Below are 15,936 nucleotides of genomic sequence, written 5' to 3' on the forward strand. Positions count from 1 at the left end.
TGGGCTAAGTGCCATTGGCCTGTATTCTACCTATTGGTTCATGCACAGGTGGACATTGTTTGGAACAAGCCAATTATAAAGCTATAAACCTGTTATAACAAAAATCTGATAACGACGACAACAGGGTCTGTATTTCACATTTGTCGTATATTCTTTATTGAGATCATACTTTTAGGTCAAAGTCCACTGGATCGTAAATTCATACTGGAACGCCATGCTGTCACCCTACAATGCTGTCCCCATAGTGTCACATTGTGCCTAACAGTTTCATTCTATGGACTACTTAGGGAGCTCTATTGAGAGTTTAAACTGCGCCGTTCCTCTGCTTGGAACCCAATTTCACCTAACTATGGCCCACAAAGCATCCCACACACTGGGCACCTCTCAAAGGCTCGCTGACCCCGGGGCTGACCCCTCAGCCCCTCCCCATGACCCTCTCCTGGCTCTGACCATGTCTTTGGCTCCCAGAGGTCATTGTGCACGAGGACACAGACCATCACCAAGGATACCTGGGATGACATTCTTTTTATGTGACATTTTTGTTCTCGCAGAGCTGCAGTAAATAAGACCGTCTTTGGGGTTTCGGGATGTTTAGGGCTCCACCACAACAAACAGTTGTCTTATGTTCAATGAGCATTATGGCCTGTTCCATTGCAGGCCTGTAAAATAGAGCTAATAATACAGTGGGAAAACTTCCTATCCCACATTAAGACATGTAAAATTGTACTCACCCTGTCATTTAAGGAGGTTAGGGCCTGGCTGGTTTGGTCACTTCCCTCGGACTCCGCCCCATCTGTAAGTTAACATAGATGTAGTCATGTGACACAGCTCCTGGTATTGACCAGTGAGTGTAGCCACCAGTCATGGTGTCCTGACATCAGAAAACAACAAGCAGTGGAGCCAAGAGGACATGTTACATGTCGCTGTGGCCTTGGTCGTAGTTAACGGCTGAGCACGGTGGCCTTCATGCATGGCCGCTGAATCACAGGTATGACAACTGGGTTTGTAATGGTGCTGTCACTGAGCCGTAACACAGCGAGCCACTAGTGTCTCCCGACCATCCCTGTCTCAGCCTCCAGTATTATGCTGCAGTAGTTTGTGTGTCAGGGGGCTACGGTCAGTCTGTTATATCTGGAGTATTTCTCCTGTCTTATCCGGTGTCCTGTGTGAATTTAAGTATGCCTCTTCTATCTCTTCTCTCTATTTCTTTCTTTCTCTCTCTCAGAGGACCTGAGCCCTAGGACCATGCCTCAGGACTACCTGGCCTGATGACTCCTTGCTGTCCCCAGTCCACCTGGCATGTTGCTGCTCCAGTTTCAACGTTTCTGCCTGCGGCTATGGAATCCTGACCGTCACCGGACGTGCTACCTGTCCCAGACCTGCTGTTTTCAACTCTCTAGAGACAGCAGGAGCGGTAAGAGTACTCTGAATGATCGGCTATGAAAAGCCAACTGACATTTACTCCTGAGTGCTGACCTGTTGCACCCTCGACATCCACTGTGATTATTATTATTTTGACCCTGCTGGTCATCTATGAACATTTGAACATCTTGGCCATGTTCTGTTATAATCTCCACCCGGCACAGCCAGAAGAGGACTGGCCACCCTCATAGCCTAGTTCTCTCTAGGTTTCTTCCTAGGTTCTGGCCTTTCTTAGGGTTTTTTCCTAGCCATCGTGCTTCTACACCTGCATTGCTTGCTGTTTGGGGTTTTAGGCTGGGTTTCTGTACAGCACTTTGAGATATCAGCTGATGTAAGAAGGGCTTTATAAATAAAATGATTTGATTTGATTAGGGCCAACATAACACAATGACTGATACAGGAGAGTCACTCAGCGTTAAAAACATGGCATGATCACAGGCTGAGGACAGATATGGTGAAATAGAGGTGGAGAAAAAACAAAAAGGACAAAGAAGAACGTGATGAGAGGAAAGAGGGAAAGTTTTAGCTAAAAAAATGTATCTCTCTGCTTCACAGAAGAGAGAGAAATGGGAAYGGGGTAAGTCAAACCCAATTGATCCTTCCTTTCCCTTTCCTTCCTGTGAAGCCTGTTTTCCCTGTGTTTCTGGTCCTACAGTACTTGCTCTGCCTTTGAACCCATTATTCATCAGTGTACACAAGACGGCCACACAGGAGAGGACCACTCTGCTCGCCAGCCGGCTCTACGGAGGATTATCAGGCTTAAGTGTACCGGACGCAGAGAAACACGGCCAAACACAGTGGTGACAGTAAGAACACAATGGCTTTGAATATGACCCGCTCTAGTATGGACAGAGGGGGCTTTTACGGAGACCAAACCCTCATGTTAAGGACAGCCTCTTGTAGGTATTGACTGATTAAAGATAGCTGTTGAGGGTTTCCAGAGACGTATGCTTAAGTTTAGAGAGAAGGGTTGAATGCATAATATGCAGAGCAAGCTGAAGTATAACGATTGGGAAATCAAATCATTAAGGTTGTTAAGCGATCACATTCATTAAGTGTGGATGTGATAAGAGTTATATGATGCAGGACTCGCATTGGGAACTGGTGGACCCGGATATGATGCCCGATGGACTGGAATCACTGATCCATGACAATGGTGACCTGGAACCATCCTCGGTGTGGGACTGCTGAAAACACAAACATAAAACCGCGACACGGCGATCACATTATTCAGTCTGACCTGTGTTCAAACTACATTGAACAATCAAGCATGACTATTACAAAAAAACAAAAACAAACAAACATTATAACCACATAATGCGGGCCAAATCCCGTACCAGCACACTAGACTCTAACCCTGTGGTGTAGTAGTGGTCCATTATGCAAATAACCTAACATGAATCATGCCCCGGGTACTCAGAACCCTTCATTGTGGTTAGACATAATCACAGGGGGCTTATAAGGCACATTGAGCCTTTCAGAGAGCAGAGGAAGCTCTCTCCTCCATCATAAAGAGGAGATGAATAGTCTATCGCGTGGAGCACCTGCATCCATTCCACTGCACCCCGGCACTCGCAGCGCTGCYTTTACCCCCTGACCCCTCACCCRTGACCCTGTCTGATCCATCCCACCAGCGGCGCATCCTCCAAAAGAGTCCCCCCTGTATAGAGCCACATCTAAGTGTGAGTGAGTGGWCCCCCCTTGGATYGAGCAGTGGGCTGAGTGGAGCGTGGTGTAAATAGGCTGTCTGCTCTTTCAGTGGTACAGTCACCAGCCTCTCCCTCCGGTGGCCTGTGACTGATTAACTACACACCTGCTGCACAGCATGCTTCTCTCACTGTTGTTATATTGTGTTTCAATTATCAACAACAATTTGGCTGCTTGATCCGGGATGGCAGTTACAAATTCACGCCAGTTCAAGTTTATACTGTAAATAGAGGTCTTTGTCTCAGTCAGTGTCTGTGTGTTTGTATAGTCCGTGTTTAAACAACAATGTGCAATAGTCATTTAAGGAGACGGATGAAAGCTACAAGGGGGGGTTGTTGTGAGGGGTAGTTTGAGGAGGGGCTACAGACACTCACCATTGTGTGGTCACCCTGTCCCTGGACTTTGCCTGTGGCGACACACCTCTCAGACACACTGCCGTCTCCACAGCTGCCAGCTGTGAGGGGCTGCAGGACGCCTGACAACAACACACACACACACATCCATGCAGGCACGCGCACACACACCAATTTGAAGACACAAACTGGATAGATATTCTGTGCGCGTGCCAACGTGCCCGGTGTACACGCTTGCATGTGGGTTTTCCTTTGTGTTTGAGTGCATGCACCGATATGAGTAATGCCATGTATTAGTCAAAAGTATGGTTCCTAATCTCTCTGCAAACACTGATATAAAAAGAGGGGGGAAAAACCATGGAGGAGCACCTGTCTCGTAGAAGCATGCCAGGTGCAAACACAGAATGGGAAAACATTGTTCRGGAGACACACCTAGGAGGACAGACAGACAGACTAGCTCCCTGCAATGTCTACATCTCCAGGCAGGCCACAGTGATACGTCACCGAGTGAAGAGGATTTAGTTTGATTCAATGACTGTATTCAAGGCCATTGCCAATTCAGAGGAGAAGCATCACACTGAGCATTAGTATTGTCAATATCATGGAAAACAAGTTACACATCTTTTGTTTGCCTATAAAACTACAATATGACGTGCTTATTTCCAACTGTTTGCTCATCGACCACTTACGTTCCTTTTACCACTTTACAGGACGTTTGGTCAACTTTCTATGCCATTTCTTGCATCACCCAGAGTGATATGCGCATGCCGCACAGACATAATCACATCCAGATTGTGCCATTGTTAAAATAGATATTTTTAACTAGTTGTCGGTGTGTCTGGGCTCAGGTCTCCAGGTTAATGATAAACGCGCGGCGGTTTGATCTTTATTAATATGGCATATCATATCCCAATAAAACGTTCTGCCAAAGCCAGAAATGAGCCTCCATATCTTTATGGCCTTTCAGTTAAGATGCTGCAGCAGCATGCCTGGGAGCAGATGAGAGGCGGTTCACACTGTAAAGACATTACTCTCAAGGCCGGCCAATGACTGGTAGGCACACACCCATAACGCTGCTTGGTATTCCCCTGTCCAACCTATTCTACAGAATACTCCTCTGTCTGGATTTTCCCTGTCGTGAAATCAACGGTTTTGCTGTTTCTATCAAAGGTCATAGTTTGGCTCATTGTAACTGTCAAAAGAAACTGTCGAAGGAGTGCGTTTACATCTAGTAATCTTACTGAGACAATGTCTCGAACACAGTGTGTATATAAAGACATGTGCCAGTTCAATCACATTCACTGACTCACAAATAAATCACAGACTGGGTTGGGTGTTGAGTTGTAAATCAGGGATACCTGTACTATACAGTCTTGGACTAAGAGGTCTTCTGGCTCTGAGCTCTGCTGTGTGGCCTTTTGTTCTGTCTTCTGTTGGGGAGTACATATCCTGACCAGCGAGCCAGTGGGGCTCCACAGAATCCGACCGGTCCAGGAGCAGGAGCTGCACACATTTTTTTTACATTTACATTTTAGTCATTTAGCAGACGCTCTTATCCAGAGCGACTTACAGTAGAGTGCATACATTTTATTACATACTGAGACAAGGATATCCCTACCGGCCAAGAGCAGACGCTCTTATCCAGAGCGACTTACAGTAGAGTGCATACATTTTATTACATTTTTACATACTGAGACAAGGATATCCCTACCGGCCAAACCCTCCCTACCGGCCAAACCCTCCCTAACCCGGACGACGCTATGCCAATTGTGCGTCGCCCCACGGATCTCCCGGTTGTGGCCGGCTGCGACAGAGCCTGGGCGCGAACCCAGCCCAGCCTGGTCGCGAACCCAGAGACTCTGGTGGCGCAGCTAGCACTGCGATGCAGTGCCCTAGACCACTGCGCCACACGGGACAGGGAGCCCAGGTCCCCTGAGTCACAGCCCACTGTCAGAGCAGCCAGGCCTGGGGACATCTCTGCAGAGGTGGCATACAGTACCAACTGAACATTATGTGAAACAGCATATCCAACACATCAGAACTAAAGCATTAAAAAGGGACTATGGGAGTCCATTGAATCAGTCAGTCCATCTACTAACTCCTTTTTAATTGAAATTATTTGTACATTTTTTGTCATTTAGCAGACACTCTTATCCAGAGCAACTTAGAGTAGTGAGTGCATAGATTTTTCCTACTGGTCCCATGTGGGAATCAAACCCACAGCCCTGGCATTGCAAGTGCCATGCTCTACCAACTGAGCTACACGGGACTCAACAAACAATACATTAGTCAGGACCAGAGTGACCACCTTCTCTGATTCCCTGCATTCAGGGGGTTATCACAGAGATTCCATTAGACATGGATAACCAGAGATAGCGTAGGCCAAAGCCAGGGATAACCAGGGATAACCAGGGATAGCCTCTCCGAACCAGATTAGAGGTAGAGGAAATAGTCCTGTATGGATCAGTGAGGTGTGTGTGCAAATATGACTGACAACCCTCCAGCTCCACCCCCCAGTCCTAGGCTCCAGAGTTCTCTGTCACCGCTAATTAAAAGGGGATCAGTAACAGTGTGGGCTCCCTGCCCATGCAAATCCTCGGCCCACGTCGTCCAGGCAGAGAGCAGGGTGTGGAGATGCTGTTCCCTGGGAGGGGATTTCACACAGCCGCTGGGCTGGAGCTGCCTCATATCACGCTCCGCTGCAGGTCAACCCTGCTTCTCCTCTCAATGCACTCTCAGTCCCACCATCTCAGCCAGCCACACAGCAGCCATAGTGGAATGCATTGTGTTTTATAGCGCATAAAAAGTATCACATCTGGATAGTTTTCTAGTTAAGTACAGTATTGCGTTTTTACAGTATGCCCTTTGAGAGATTAACTTTTAGAGACTTTGAGCGACTTGAAATTAATTCTGCCTAGATTAGGGGTAGCCAACCCTGTTCCTGGAGTGCTGCAGGTACTGCAGGATGTTGTTCCAAGGGTTGCCTACCCCTGTAGGACCAGGGTTGCCTACCCCTGTAGGACCAGGGTTGCCTACCCCTGTAGGACCAGGGTTGCCTACCCCTGTCATAGGGAATGCGCCTGCCTCTACAATGTGTTGTGTGTGTCTCTGGGTGTGTTTCTGTTTGTCAGGTAAATCCCTTCAGGTGAGAAAAAAAGCAACTGGCTGGCTGTCTGATTGATTAAGGAGTTGTGGTGAAGGAAGTCCCGTGGTGAAACACATTGTGATGACACACTTTCAGTTAGGCTGGGAGTTAACCCCCTCATTAGCCATGAGAATGCAACCCATTGTAAAGACACACTGTTACAGATAACAAAGGTCTAACCCAGTGATTAAAGTGTTAACTAGCTATACTGCCACCCAGATGGGGTCACTGGAGAGTGGACAGACACACATGGATGCCTGTGAGTCAGTAGCAAAGATGAGGACAGTCAGTCAGTTTAAGACAGTTTTACATTTCTTTGCTTTCCAGGCTCTATACGGATGGTAGATGTCTATATTTGTCAATTGAGGAAGATGTTACACCACAGAACAGAAGAGTGGAATTAAGCTGCTGCAGCAGTGGTGGTAGCTGACATGATCCCATCCATCACAACCTCAGGGCAAAGGTCATGGAGGTCAGATGGAGGTTCAGGTCAAGCGAGCAGGTTAAACATCCTAAACACCTTGTCAGGGATTAGAGGGGATGAGAGAAGCTTGGGGAAGTCCTCAGTGAGTGAGAAAATCACTGTCTGCGTTGGGTAATGTTTCCTTTCACAGCTCACTGAACTGACCAACCTCGAGACACACACACACGCATTTACTGTACACACACAAAGACGTGACACAGTGTTCCACAACAGAGCGCTGAGATACACACATCACTGTCACACCCCAGTCCATTACATTAGAGCGGCTGAGGAAGGAGAGCATGTCCAATTGAGGCATTAACGGCGGTCAGACAAACATGTCCACAACAACAACAACCACAAACAGGAAAAATAAATCAGGTGCCGTGACCTTTTCATTGACATAACTGTCTAAATAATGCTAATTAATTTTAACACCATGAACTGCCCAGGTAGAAACAACTCTAAACATCAAGTGCATTCAACAAGTAGCTAGTTAAGCATTCACCTGCTCTAAAGAAATAAACGGTTAATTCACCAACTTTGATACAAAGTAAAAAGCCAATGGCCATACAACAAAGCTCTTCTTTTCCAAGTGTCTACAGTTAGAGGAGCACATGTTTGGCATAAATATAGAGCACGTTTCTGATGTAATCATTGTGTAGACCCTTGACAGGTGTGACATCAGTGTTATTTTATACGATCTACTGGACATAATGTGGGTGCTCTGTACAGGACCTGTACCAGGTGGGCTGCAGTCTGCTGGGCTGAGTGGGTGGTCTTGGGACAGACACGAGCCGTTCCGCGGGGCGATGGCCTCCAGTTCATCAAACACATGGGACTGGCTAGAGCTGACCTGAGAACAGCGGGACCAGGAGGACACTGTGTCACCGCCATCTGAAACAGCACAAGCAGGATTGGCATATCACATAGAGAATATACTACAGTACTGTGTTACATGATGCAATAGAAAGAGAGGATCCGTTCTGAGCAGAACCCCTATTTATTTATTTACAGTGTTCCCGAACAGCATGATAAAGTTCTGAACCGGTTCGATCCTCCTAAAAAAGTAATGGTTTGTTCATTTTTTTTACCCTGTGAAATCAACATGGTTCTTTCATTTAGTCCACCGATAAACGTGGATAGAGCAGCTTGCTGTGGAACGTGTAAGCTTGTTGTTTACATGTTTGAGGACAGATAAGTGCAGGCGAGAGATGTGACTGAAATTTCACGGGTGGGGAGAGAGCGAGAGAGAGGAGTGGACGTGGAGGGGGCTTGGCTTGAAGTGCTGAGCATCATGACATGATGTGAATTGGAATATGTTTAACTTCACTGAATTACAGAATTACAGAATATACTAGACATTAGGGAAAAAAACATGTTCCAAAAAAATTACATTATTAACTGGGTCTCAAGATTTAAAAGTAACGTTTCTGTTCCGCAACACTAGAGATCACTTTCTTTCCCGGTTCTGTTTCCGTTCCTCTAAAAACAAAATGGGTTAATGCTGCTCTCTGAACCAGTTCCAACACCTGGTTGTAACTCAATTAGTGCCAGACTGCCTGTCCCCTCAAGGCTTCACAGAGACGGCTCGGTATCGTACCCATGCACACACAACAAACACACACTTCACCCAGACACCCAGCAAACTCCCATTCCTCCTTGCCCTGAGCCGGTGTCATCAACCCTCCACAAACCAGGACCTCCACGGAAGAGGATGCCCCCCCAGGTGGAGTCTGTGTCAGCCTACACAGAGCCAGTCAAACCCTGGGGCTATGGGAGATGCTAGTATACACACAGGAGCAACGCTCTCCCTCTAAGCCCTCATTACCACATACCTCACTCACAGGACAGGCCAAACTGTCCGCCCTTAAATCACTCATTACTTGACTCTTCTCAAAACACACCTGTTTTCTTTGCCTTTTTTGTAACGGTAACTGAAAATAGTGTGCTGAGGGTTTCTGTCATGATGACAGCCTTAGATAATGAACTCTTCTTCTCTCATATGGACATGTAAAAAAAGATAGCAGACAAACTTGTAATATATACACAAGCAAATAAAGAACACGCAAACTCAGCTCCTTTACGTCTGACTACACACACACACACACACACACACACACACACACACACACACACACACACACACACACACGCCTGTCTCTTATACACATCTAGATGTATATAAGAGCCCACACACACACACACACACACACACACACACACACACACACACACACACACACACACACACACACACACACACACACACACACACACACACACACACACACACACACACACACACACACACACACACACACACACCATTGTGCATTCCAGTGCCTCGGCTCTCTACTCAGAGAGACAATGGAGGGACTTGACTTGACACTTTAAAGCATATTGCTGCTGTCAAGTCAGCCGTCATTCTGAAGAGTGCTACGGAGTCGGGAGGTGGTGTTGAAGGAAGGGGAGGTGGATAGGGGGGCGTAGGGGCAAGGCCAGGCAAGGCAGGAAGGAGTCAGCCCAGACAAGGCTCCTCTGTGTCCCCATGTACCCCCCTGTTCCCCCACTCTGGCCACATCGTGGGGCTGAAAGGCTGGGTGGTGTCCTGGGTCTGGGTGGTGGAGCGTCCGGGCCAGGGCACCACAATAGGCCAGCGTCCCGCTCCATTGTCAAGGACAGTTACACTCTGGAGATGATGTTCAATGAGGGGTAGGCCTTGAGGTCGCCCTCTGATTGTTGGGCCCTGGCGTAGGGATGTTAAAGGGAGCTGAGGGGAGCACACAATGAGAGGACCCCGTCTGAAAAGGGCAGCAGAGGGTTGAGGGGTTCCTGCACACCCATACACCCACACTCTGCACACACACACACACACACACACACACACGAGGGATAACACTCTGCCCAAGGCATTGACATGCCTAACTATGGGAATGAAATCCAGCAACATTTCTATTTTGTTCTCACATACTTATACTGTACCGTATATATTTTTTATATGGAAAAAATAACAAACTTCATCTTATATATCCTCTTGCAAATAGGGGGCGCCCTTTTCACTTTGGGAAAAAATCGGCCTCGTACTCTGTACTAGATCATACGATATGCATATTATTATTACTATTGGATAGAAAACACTCTGAAGTTTCTAAAACTGTTTGAATTATATCTGTGAGTAAAACAGAACTCATTTGGCAGGCAAAGTTCCAAACAGGAAGTGAAAATTCTGAAATGGGTCTCTCTGACAGGCCTCGCCTATTCAATTGCCTTGTATTTATGGATATGTATGCACTTCATACGCCTTCCACTAGATGTCAACAGGCAGTAGAATGTTGAATGAGGTGTCAAGCCTGATCTGGGACCAAATGAGAGCTTTTGGAGTGACAGGTTCGCCATATTGGCAGTATTTTGCTGCGCACCTGGGAGCACCATATCATTTTCTGCAATGCGTTAGGTAGACACGACGAAATTCTCCGTCTGGGACGTTTTTGGATACATACGGGAAAAACATACTAAAGATGGATTCTCAACTAAGTTTGACCAGTTTATTCAACTTTTATTATCAGTTTTTGAATTTTTCGTTCCATGTGCCAAACGTTGATGGACACTTGAGCTCCACCATGCTAGCCAAAGTTGCTAATTCGACAGAAGAAATGGACATTCTAAAACAAAACAACGATTTATTGTGGAACTAGGACTCCTTGCACTGCATTCTGATGAAAGATCATCAAAGGTAAGAGAATATTTATGATGTTATTTCGTATTTTTGTGGAATATGTTGGCTCCAACATGGCGGAGAATGGCTGAGCGCTGTCTCAGATTATTGCATGCTGTGCTTTGTACTAAAGTTATTTAAAAAAAATCTAACACAGCGGTTGCATTAAGAACCAGTGTATCTTTCATTTGCTGTACAACATGTATTTTTCAGCAAAGTTTATGATGAGTTATTTGGTTAGATTACGTCGCTGTGTAAAATTTCTCCGGACAATTTGGTGTTATTTGTGACGATGGCTGCGTTGTAAAACCCAGATTTGTAGATATAAATATGCACATTTTCGAACAAAACATAAATGTATTGTATAACATGATGTCATAAGACTGTCATCTGATGAAGTTGTTCAAAGGTTAGTGATTAATTTTATCTCTATTTGTGGGTTTTGTGAAAGCTATCTTTGCGGTGACAAAATGGCGTTGCGTGTTGCGCTATTGTGGTGAGCTAACATAAATATATGTTGTTTTCGCTGTAAAACACTTAAAAAAATCGGAAATATTGGCTGGATTCACAAGATGTTTATCTTGCATTTGCTGTACAACATGTATTTTTCATAAATGTTTTATGATGAGTATTTATGTATTTCACGTTGCTCTCTGTAATTATTCTGGCTGTTTTGGTGCCATTTATGATCATGGCACCAATGTAAAACCAGGATTTGTAGCTATAAATATGCACATTTTCGATCAAAACATAAATGTATTGTGTAACATGATGTTATAAGACTGTCATCTGATGAAGTTGTTCAAAGGTTAGTGATTAATTTTATCTCTATTTGTGGGTTTTGTGAAAGCTATCTTTGCGGTGACAAAATGGCGTTGTGTGTTGCGCTATTGTGGTGAGCTAACATAAATATATGTTGTGTTTTCGCGTAAAACATTTTAAAAATCGAACATGTTGGCTGGATTCACAAGATGTTTATCTTTCATTTGCTGTATTGGACTTGTGATTTCATGAAATTATATTATATGATATCCCTGTGGCGCTAGGCTAGGCTATGCTAGTCAGCGTTTCTGATGAGAATGATCCCGGATCCGGGATGGGTAGTCCAGAAAGGATGCCTGCATACTGAATGTAGAATTGTTGAATGTTGAATTGTTGAATGTTGAATTGTTGAATGTTGAATTGTTTTCACCAAAACCTCGGTCTGTCTACATCTGTCTGAAATATTTTTACATTTAACCTTAATTTAACTAGGTAAGTCAGTTAAGAACAAATTCTTATTCTACATTTATTTCTGTGTGAAATAAATGAACCAGTGACTTGCTCTGTGTCTCCCCATAGAACAGCGTGCACCAGAGATGATTCCCATAAGAACAGATATCACCATATACTGTATCCCCCATAGAGACAGTGTATCACCATATAGCTATATCTCCCATAGAGAACAGTGTATCACCATTAGATGTATCTCCCCATCGAGAACACGCATGCCACCATATAGCTGTATCTCCCCCAGAGAACAGTATATCACCATATAGCTGTATCTCCCCATAGAGGAACAGTGTATCACCATATAGCTATATCTCCCCATAGAGAACAGTGTATCACCATATAGCTGTATCTCCCCATAGAGAACAGCGTGCCACCATATAGCTGTATCTCCCCATAGAGAACAGTATATCACCATATAGCTGTATCTCCCCATAGAGAACAGTGTATCACCATATAGCTAATCTCCCCATAGAGAACAGTGTATCACCATATAGCTGTATCTCCCCATAGAGAACAGGTGTATCACCATATAGCTGTATCTCCCCATAAGAGACAGTGTATCACCATATAGCTGTACTCCCCATAGAGAACAGTGTATCACCATATAGCTGTATCTCCCCATAGAGAACAGTGTATCACCATATTGCTGATCTCCCCATAGAGAACAGTGTATCACCATATAGCTGTATCTCCCCATAGAGAACAGTGTATCACCATATAGCTATATCTCCCCATAGAGAAACAGTGTATCACCATATAGCTGTATCTCCCCATAGAAACAGTGTATCACCATATAGCTATATCTCCCCATAGAGAACAGTGTATCACCATATAGCTGTATCTCCCCATAGAGAACAGTGTATCACCATATAGCTATATCTCCCCATAGAGAACAGCGTGCCACCATATAGATGTATCTCCCCCATAGAGAACAGCGCTGCCACCATATAGATGTATCTCCCCATAGAGAACAGTGTATCACCATATAGCTGTATCTCCCCATAGAGAACAGTGTATCACCATATAGATGTATCTTCCCATAGAGAACAGTGTATCACCATATAGCTGTATTCTCCCCATAGAACAGCGTGCCACCATATAGCTGTATCTCCCCCATAGAGACAGAATGCCACCATATTGCTGTATCTTCCCATAGAGAACAGTGTATCACCATATAGCTATATCTCCCCATAGAGAACAGTGTATCACCATATAGATGTATCTCCCCCATAGGAACAGTGTATCACCATATAGCTGTATCTCCCATAGAACAGTGTATCACCATATAGCTGTTCCCCATAGAGAACAGTGTATCACCATATAGCCGATCTTCCCCATAGAGAACAAGAATGCCACCATATAGCTGTATCTCCCCACAGAGAACAGTGTATCACCATATAGCTGTATCTCCCCATAGAGAACAGTGTATCACCATATAGCTGTATCTCCCCATAGAGAACAGTGTATCACCATATAGCTGTATCTCCCCACAGGAACAGTGTATCACCCCCCCATTTTTTATATTATTTTTTGTTTTTTTTTTTTTTTATTTTTATTTTTTTTTTTTTTTTTTTTTTTTTTTTTTTTTTTTTTTTGGTTTTTTTTTTTTTTTTTTTTTTTTTTTTTTTTTTTTTTTTTTTTTTTTATTTTTTTTTTTTTTTTTTTTTGTTTTTATTTTTTTTTTTTTTTTTTTTTTTTTGTTTTTTTTTTTTTTTTTTTATTTTTTTTTTTTTTTTTTTTTGTTTAATTTTTTTATTTTTTTTTTTTTTTTTTTTTTTTTTTTTTTTTTATTTTAATTTTTATTATTTATAGCTGTATCTCCCCATAGAGAACAGTGTGCCACCATATAGATGTCTCCGATAGAGAAATGGTCACATGGTATATGTAAAAGCAATAATTGATGATATTCCTCTGTCTGCTTTTGTATATTCTGTATAAAATGCAGATCATGCCGTCTATTGTACTAGGTACCGATTTTCTGATGTTTTCCTTCTTGATCATGTGAAATATGCAATTATCCTTGAAATAGAAGCCAGGTGTCTCTGCTGACTATTTACACTGAGAAAGTGTAAAACTTTTATTTTTCATCTTTCATTTATGCACTTTATTGATTTTTGGGGCACCATGATGTTCTAATAACCATATTTATGTTACATTCAAGCCTCAGTTTTGGATGTATTCCTTTTTTCAACATTGTGCTGGTCAAAATCTCTTTCAGTGTTCTTATTTTGACTCCTACGCACCTGGAACCGATACTAATCAGTAGTAAGGACCTTAGAAGAACGTAGACAGCATCATAATTTCTGATAGAGAAAGAAAATCCCTACACAATTTCCCAATTGTTTGCTCTCTTTTCATAGTCTTTCATAAAGTCCCCCATAAAAGTCAGATGTCAGTGGCCCCGTCCTTTATCTCTATTCTAAACGGTAAATTAGCTGCGACGGAAAGCCGCTATATTCTATTGTGGACCGTAGCTCTAACTGTTTCCCCCGTCAGCGTGCGGTGGTCAGTGTGGATTTATGACCATCGGCTACACGTCTCCCTTTCAGCGACCGGGAGAATGGAGAGAGCGCGGGGAAGCCGCGGCTGAGTGGGGACGGCACACGAMGCAGGGAACCCCCCACTCCCTCCTATTGTGAAGGGGCCTCGCGCGCCTTTGAACTGGGAATCAAACGGTACCAGCTCTTCATCAAAAGAGTCCTCTRTCRATTGCRGCTTTAAAGGAAAAAGAAAAGCTTTCTGCGTTATTTATTATGAGGGGAAACAAAACAGGGCTGACAGCAGACCCTCACAATGCAGACCGGCGATGGGGACAGGAGCATCTGATCTGAGAGGTCTCTAAGTAGAGCCAGCTTTGATTTCCTCTGTTGTCTGTTGGCTGCCGTTCTTTGTACCAGGAAGATGTCCAGCCATGTTGTGGACAATCAGCCCGTGGCGCTAGCTAAGGGGCACAGTGTAGGCTGCTGCTGGGGGAGGGAGGCTGGGAAGGAGGCTGGGAGGGCTGGAGAGTAGGGCTGTGAACGCCATATGGACAGCAGGAATCATTCCTCACTCTGACAGAGAGATGGGGGAAGGAGGACCAGCGGTGTGATGTCCAGTCCTGCCTCTCCCCACCACAGAGATGAGGTCAAACCTGACCCTAACTGACCTGGCGGGGAGTTATCCTGCACTGTGGCTGGGGCAGGACTGCCAGGTGTCTGAGGGAAAGCTAGGGTAGTAGGGTCTGGGTTGGGGTCCAGGATGGGGTCTGGGTAGGGTGAGGACATGGCCTGGCTGGCTCGTGGTGGTCCAGTCAGGTGGGCAGGTTGGGCCTGTTGAGGGAGGGGATGGTGTAGAGGGTGGTGAGGGGCTGGTGTGTTGGGGGGTCCTGTGGGGTGCAGGAGGCAGAGCAGACAGGGACATGAAAAGGAGCCGTGCTGGGAGAGAGGAGAGCCACCTCTGAGTCCAGTCACTCATATTCCCGCCGCACTTGGCCTTTTTGTGCGTCTGGTCCTTTGCTTGTAAATAAACTTAAGTAACAAATAACTAAAAAGAAAAGAATTATATGGAAATGACAAAAAACGAAAAAAGATAAATTTCCTTCGCCCTCCTTCCAAGTTTTTTCTGAGAATCCTAAATATAAGGAAAACTGAAAAGCAAGGCCTTGGTAACAATAAAAAATGTATAATAGGTATACGATCAACAAAAATACAAAATCTATATATGAAGTGCACAAACGAAAGAACACGTAAAATAAAAAATTTGTTCAGAGTAGTCTTGTGGTTACTATCAATTCGGTAATATGAGTTTTGATTTTTTTTAATCGTGCGTAGAAAGTTGATCATGTTACTTGATCTAGTCGCCCTAATCCGCAGCT

At 44.5% G+C, this 15,936-nt stretch overlaps 1 protein-coding gene across 1 annotated transcript in view; it reads right to left on the reverse strand.

Moving 5' to 3' along the window:
- Positions 1–6,830: 6,830 nt before the first annotated feature.
- Positions 6,831–15,936, reverse strand: part of LOC112069188 (uncharacterized) — a 27,321-nt gene continuing 18,215 nt past the window's right edge. Inside the window, exons 3-4 of the mRNA XM_070438446.1 lie at positions 7,792–7,987; positions 6,831–6,855 (exon numbers count right to left, since the gene is read on the reverse strand). Of these exons, the coding sequence (XP_070294547.1) occupies positions 6,831–6,855; positions 7,792–7,987 (221 nt within the window). The remainder of the gene's footprint in view (positions 6,856–7,791; positions 7,988–15,936) is intronic.

Source organism: Salvelinus sp. IW2-2015, unplaced genomic scaffold, assembly GCF_002910315.2.
Source record: "Salvelinus sp. IW2-2015 unplaced genomic scaffold, ASM291031v2 Un_scaffold925, whole genome shotgun sequence".
Classification (NCBI taxonomy): domain Eukaryota; kingdom Metazoa; phylum Chordata; class Actinopteri; order Salmoniformes; family Salmonidae; genus Salvelinus; species Salvelinus sp. IW2-2015.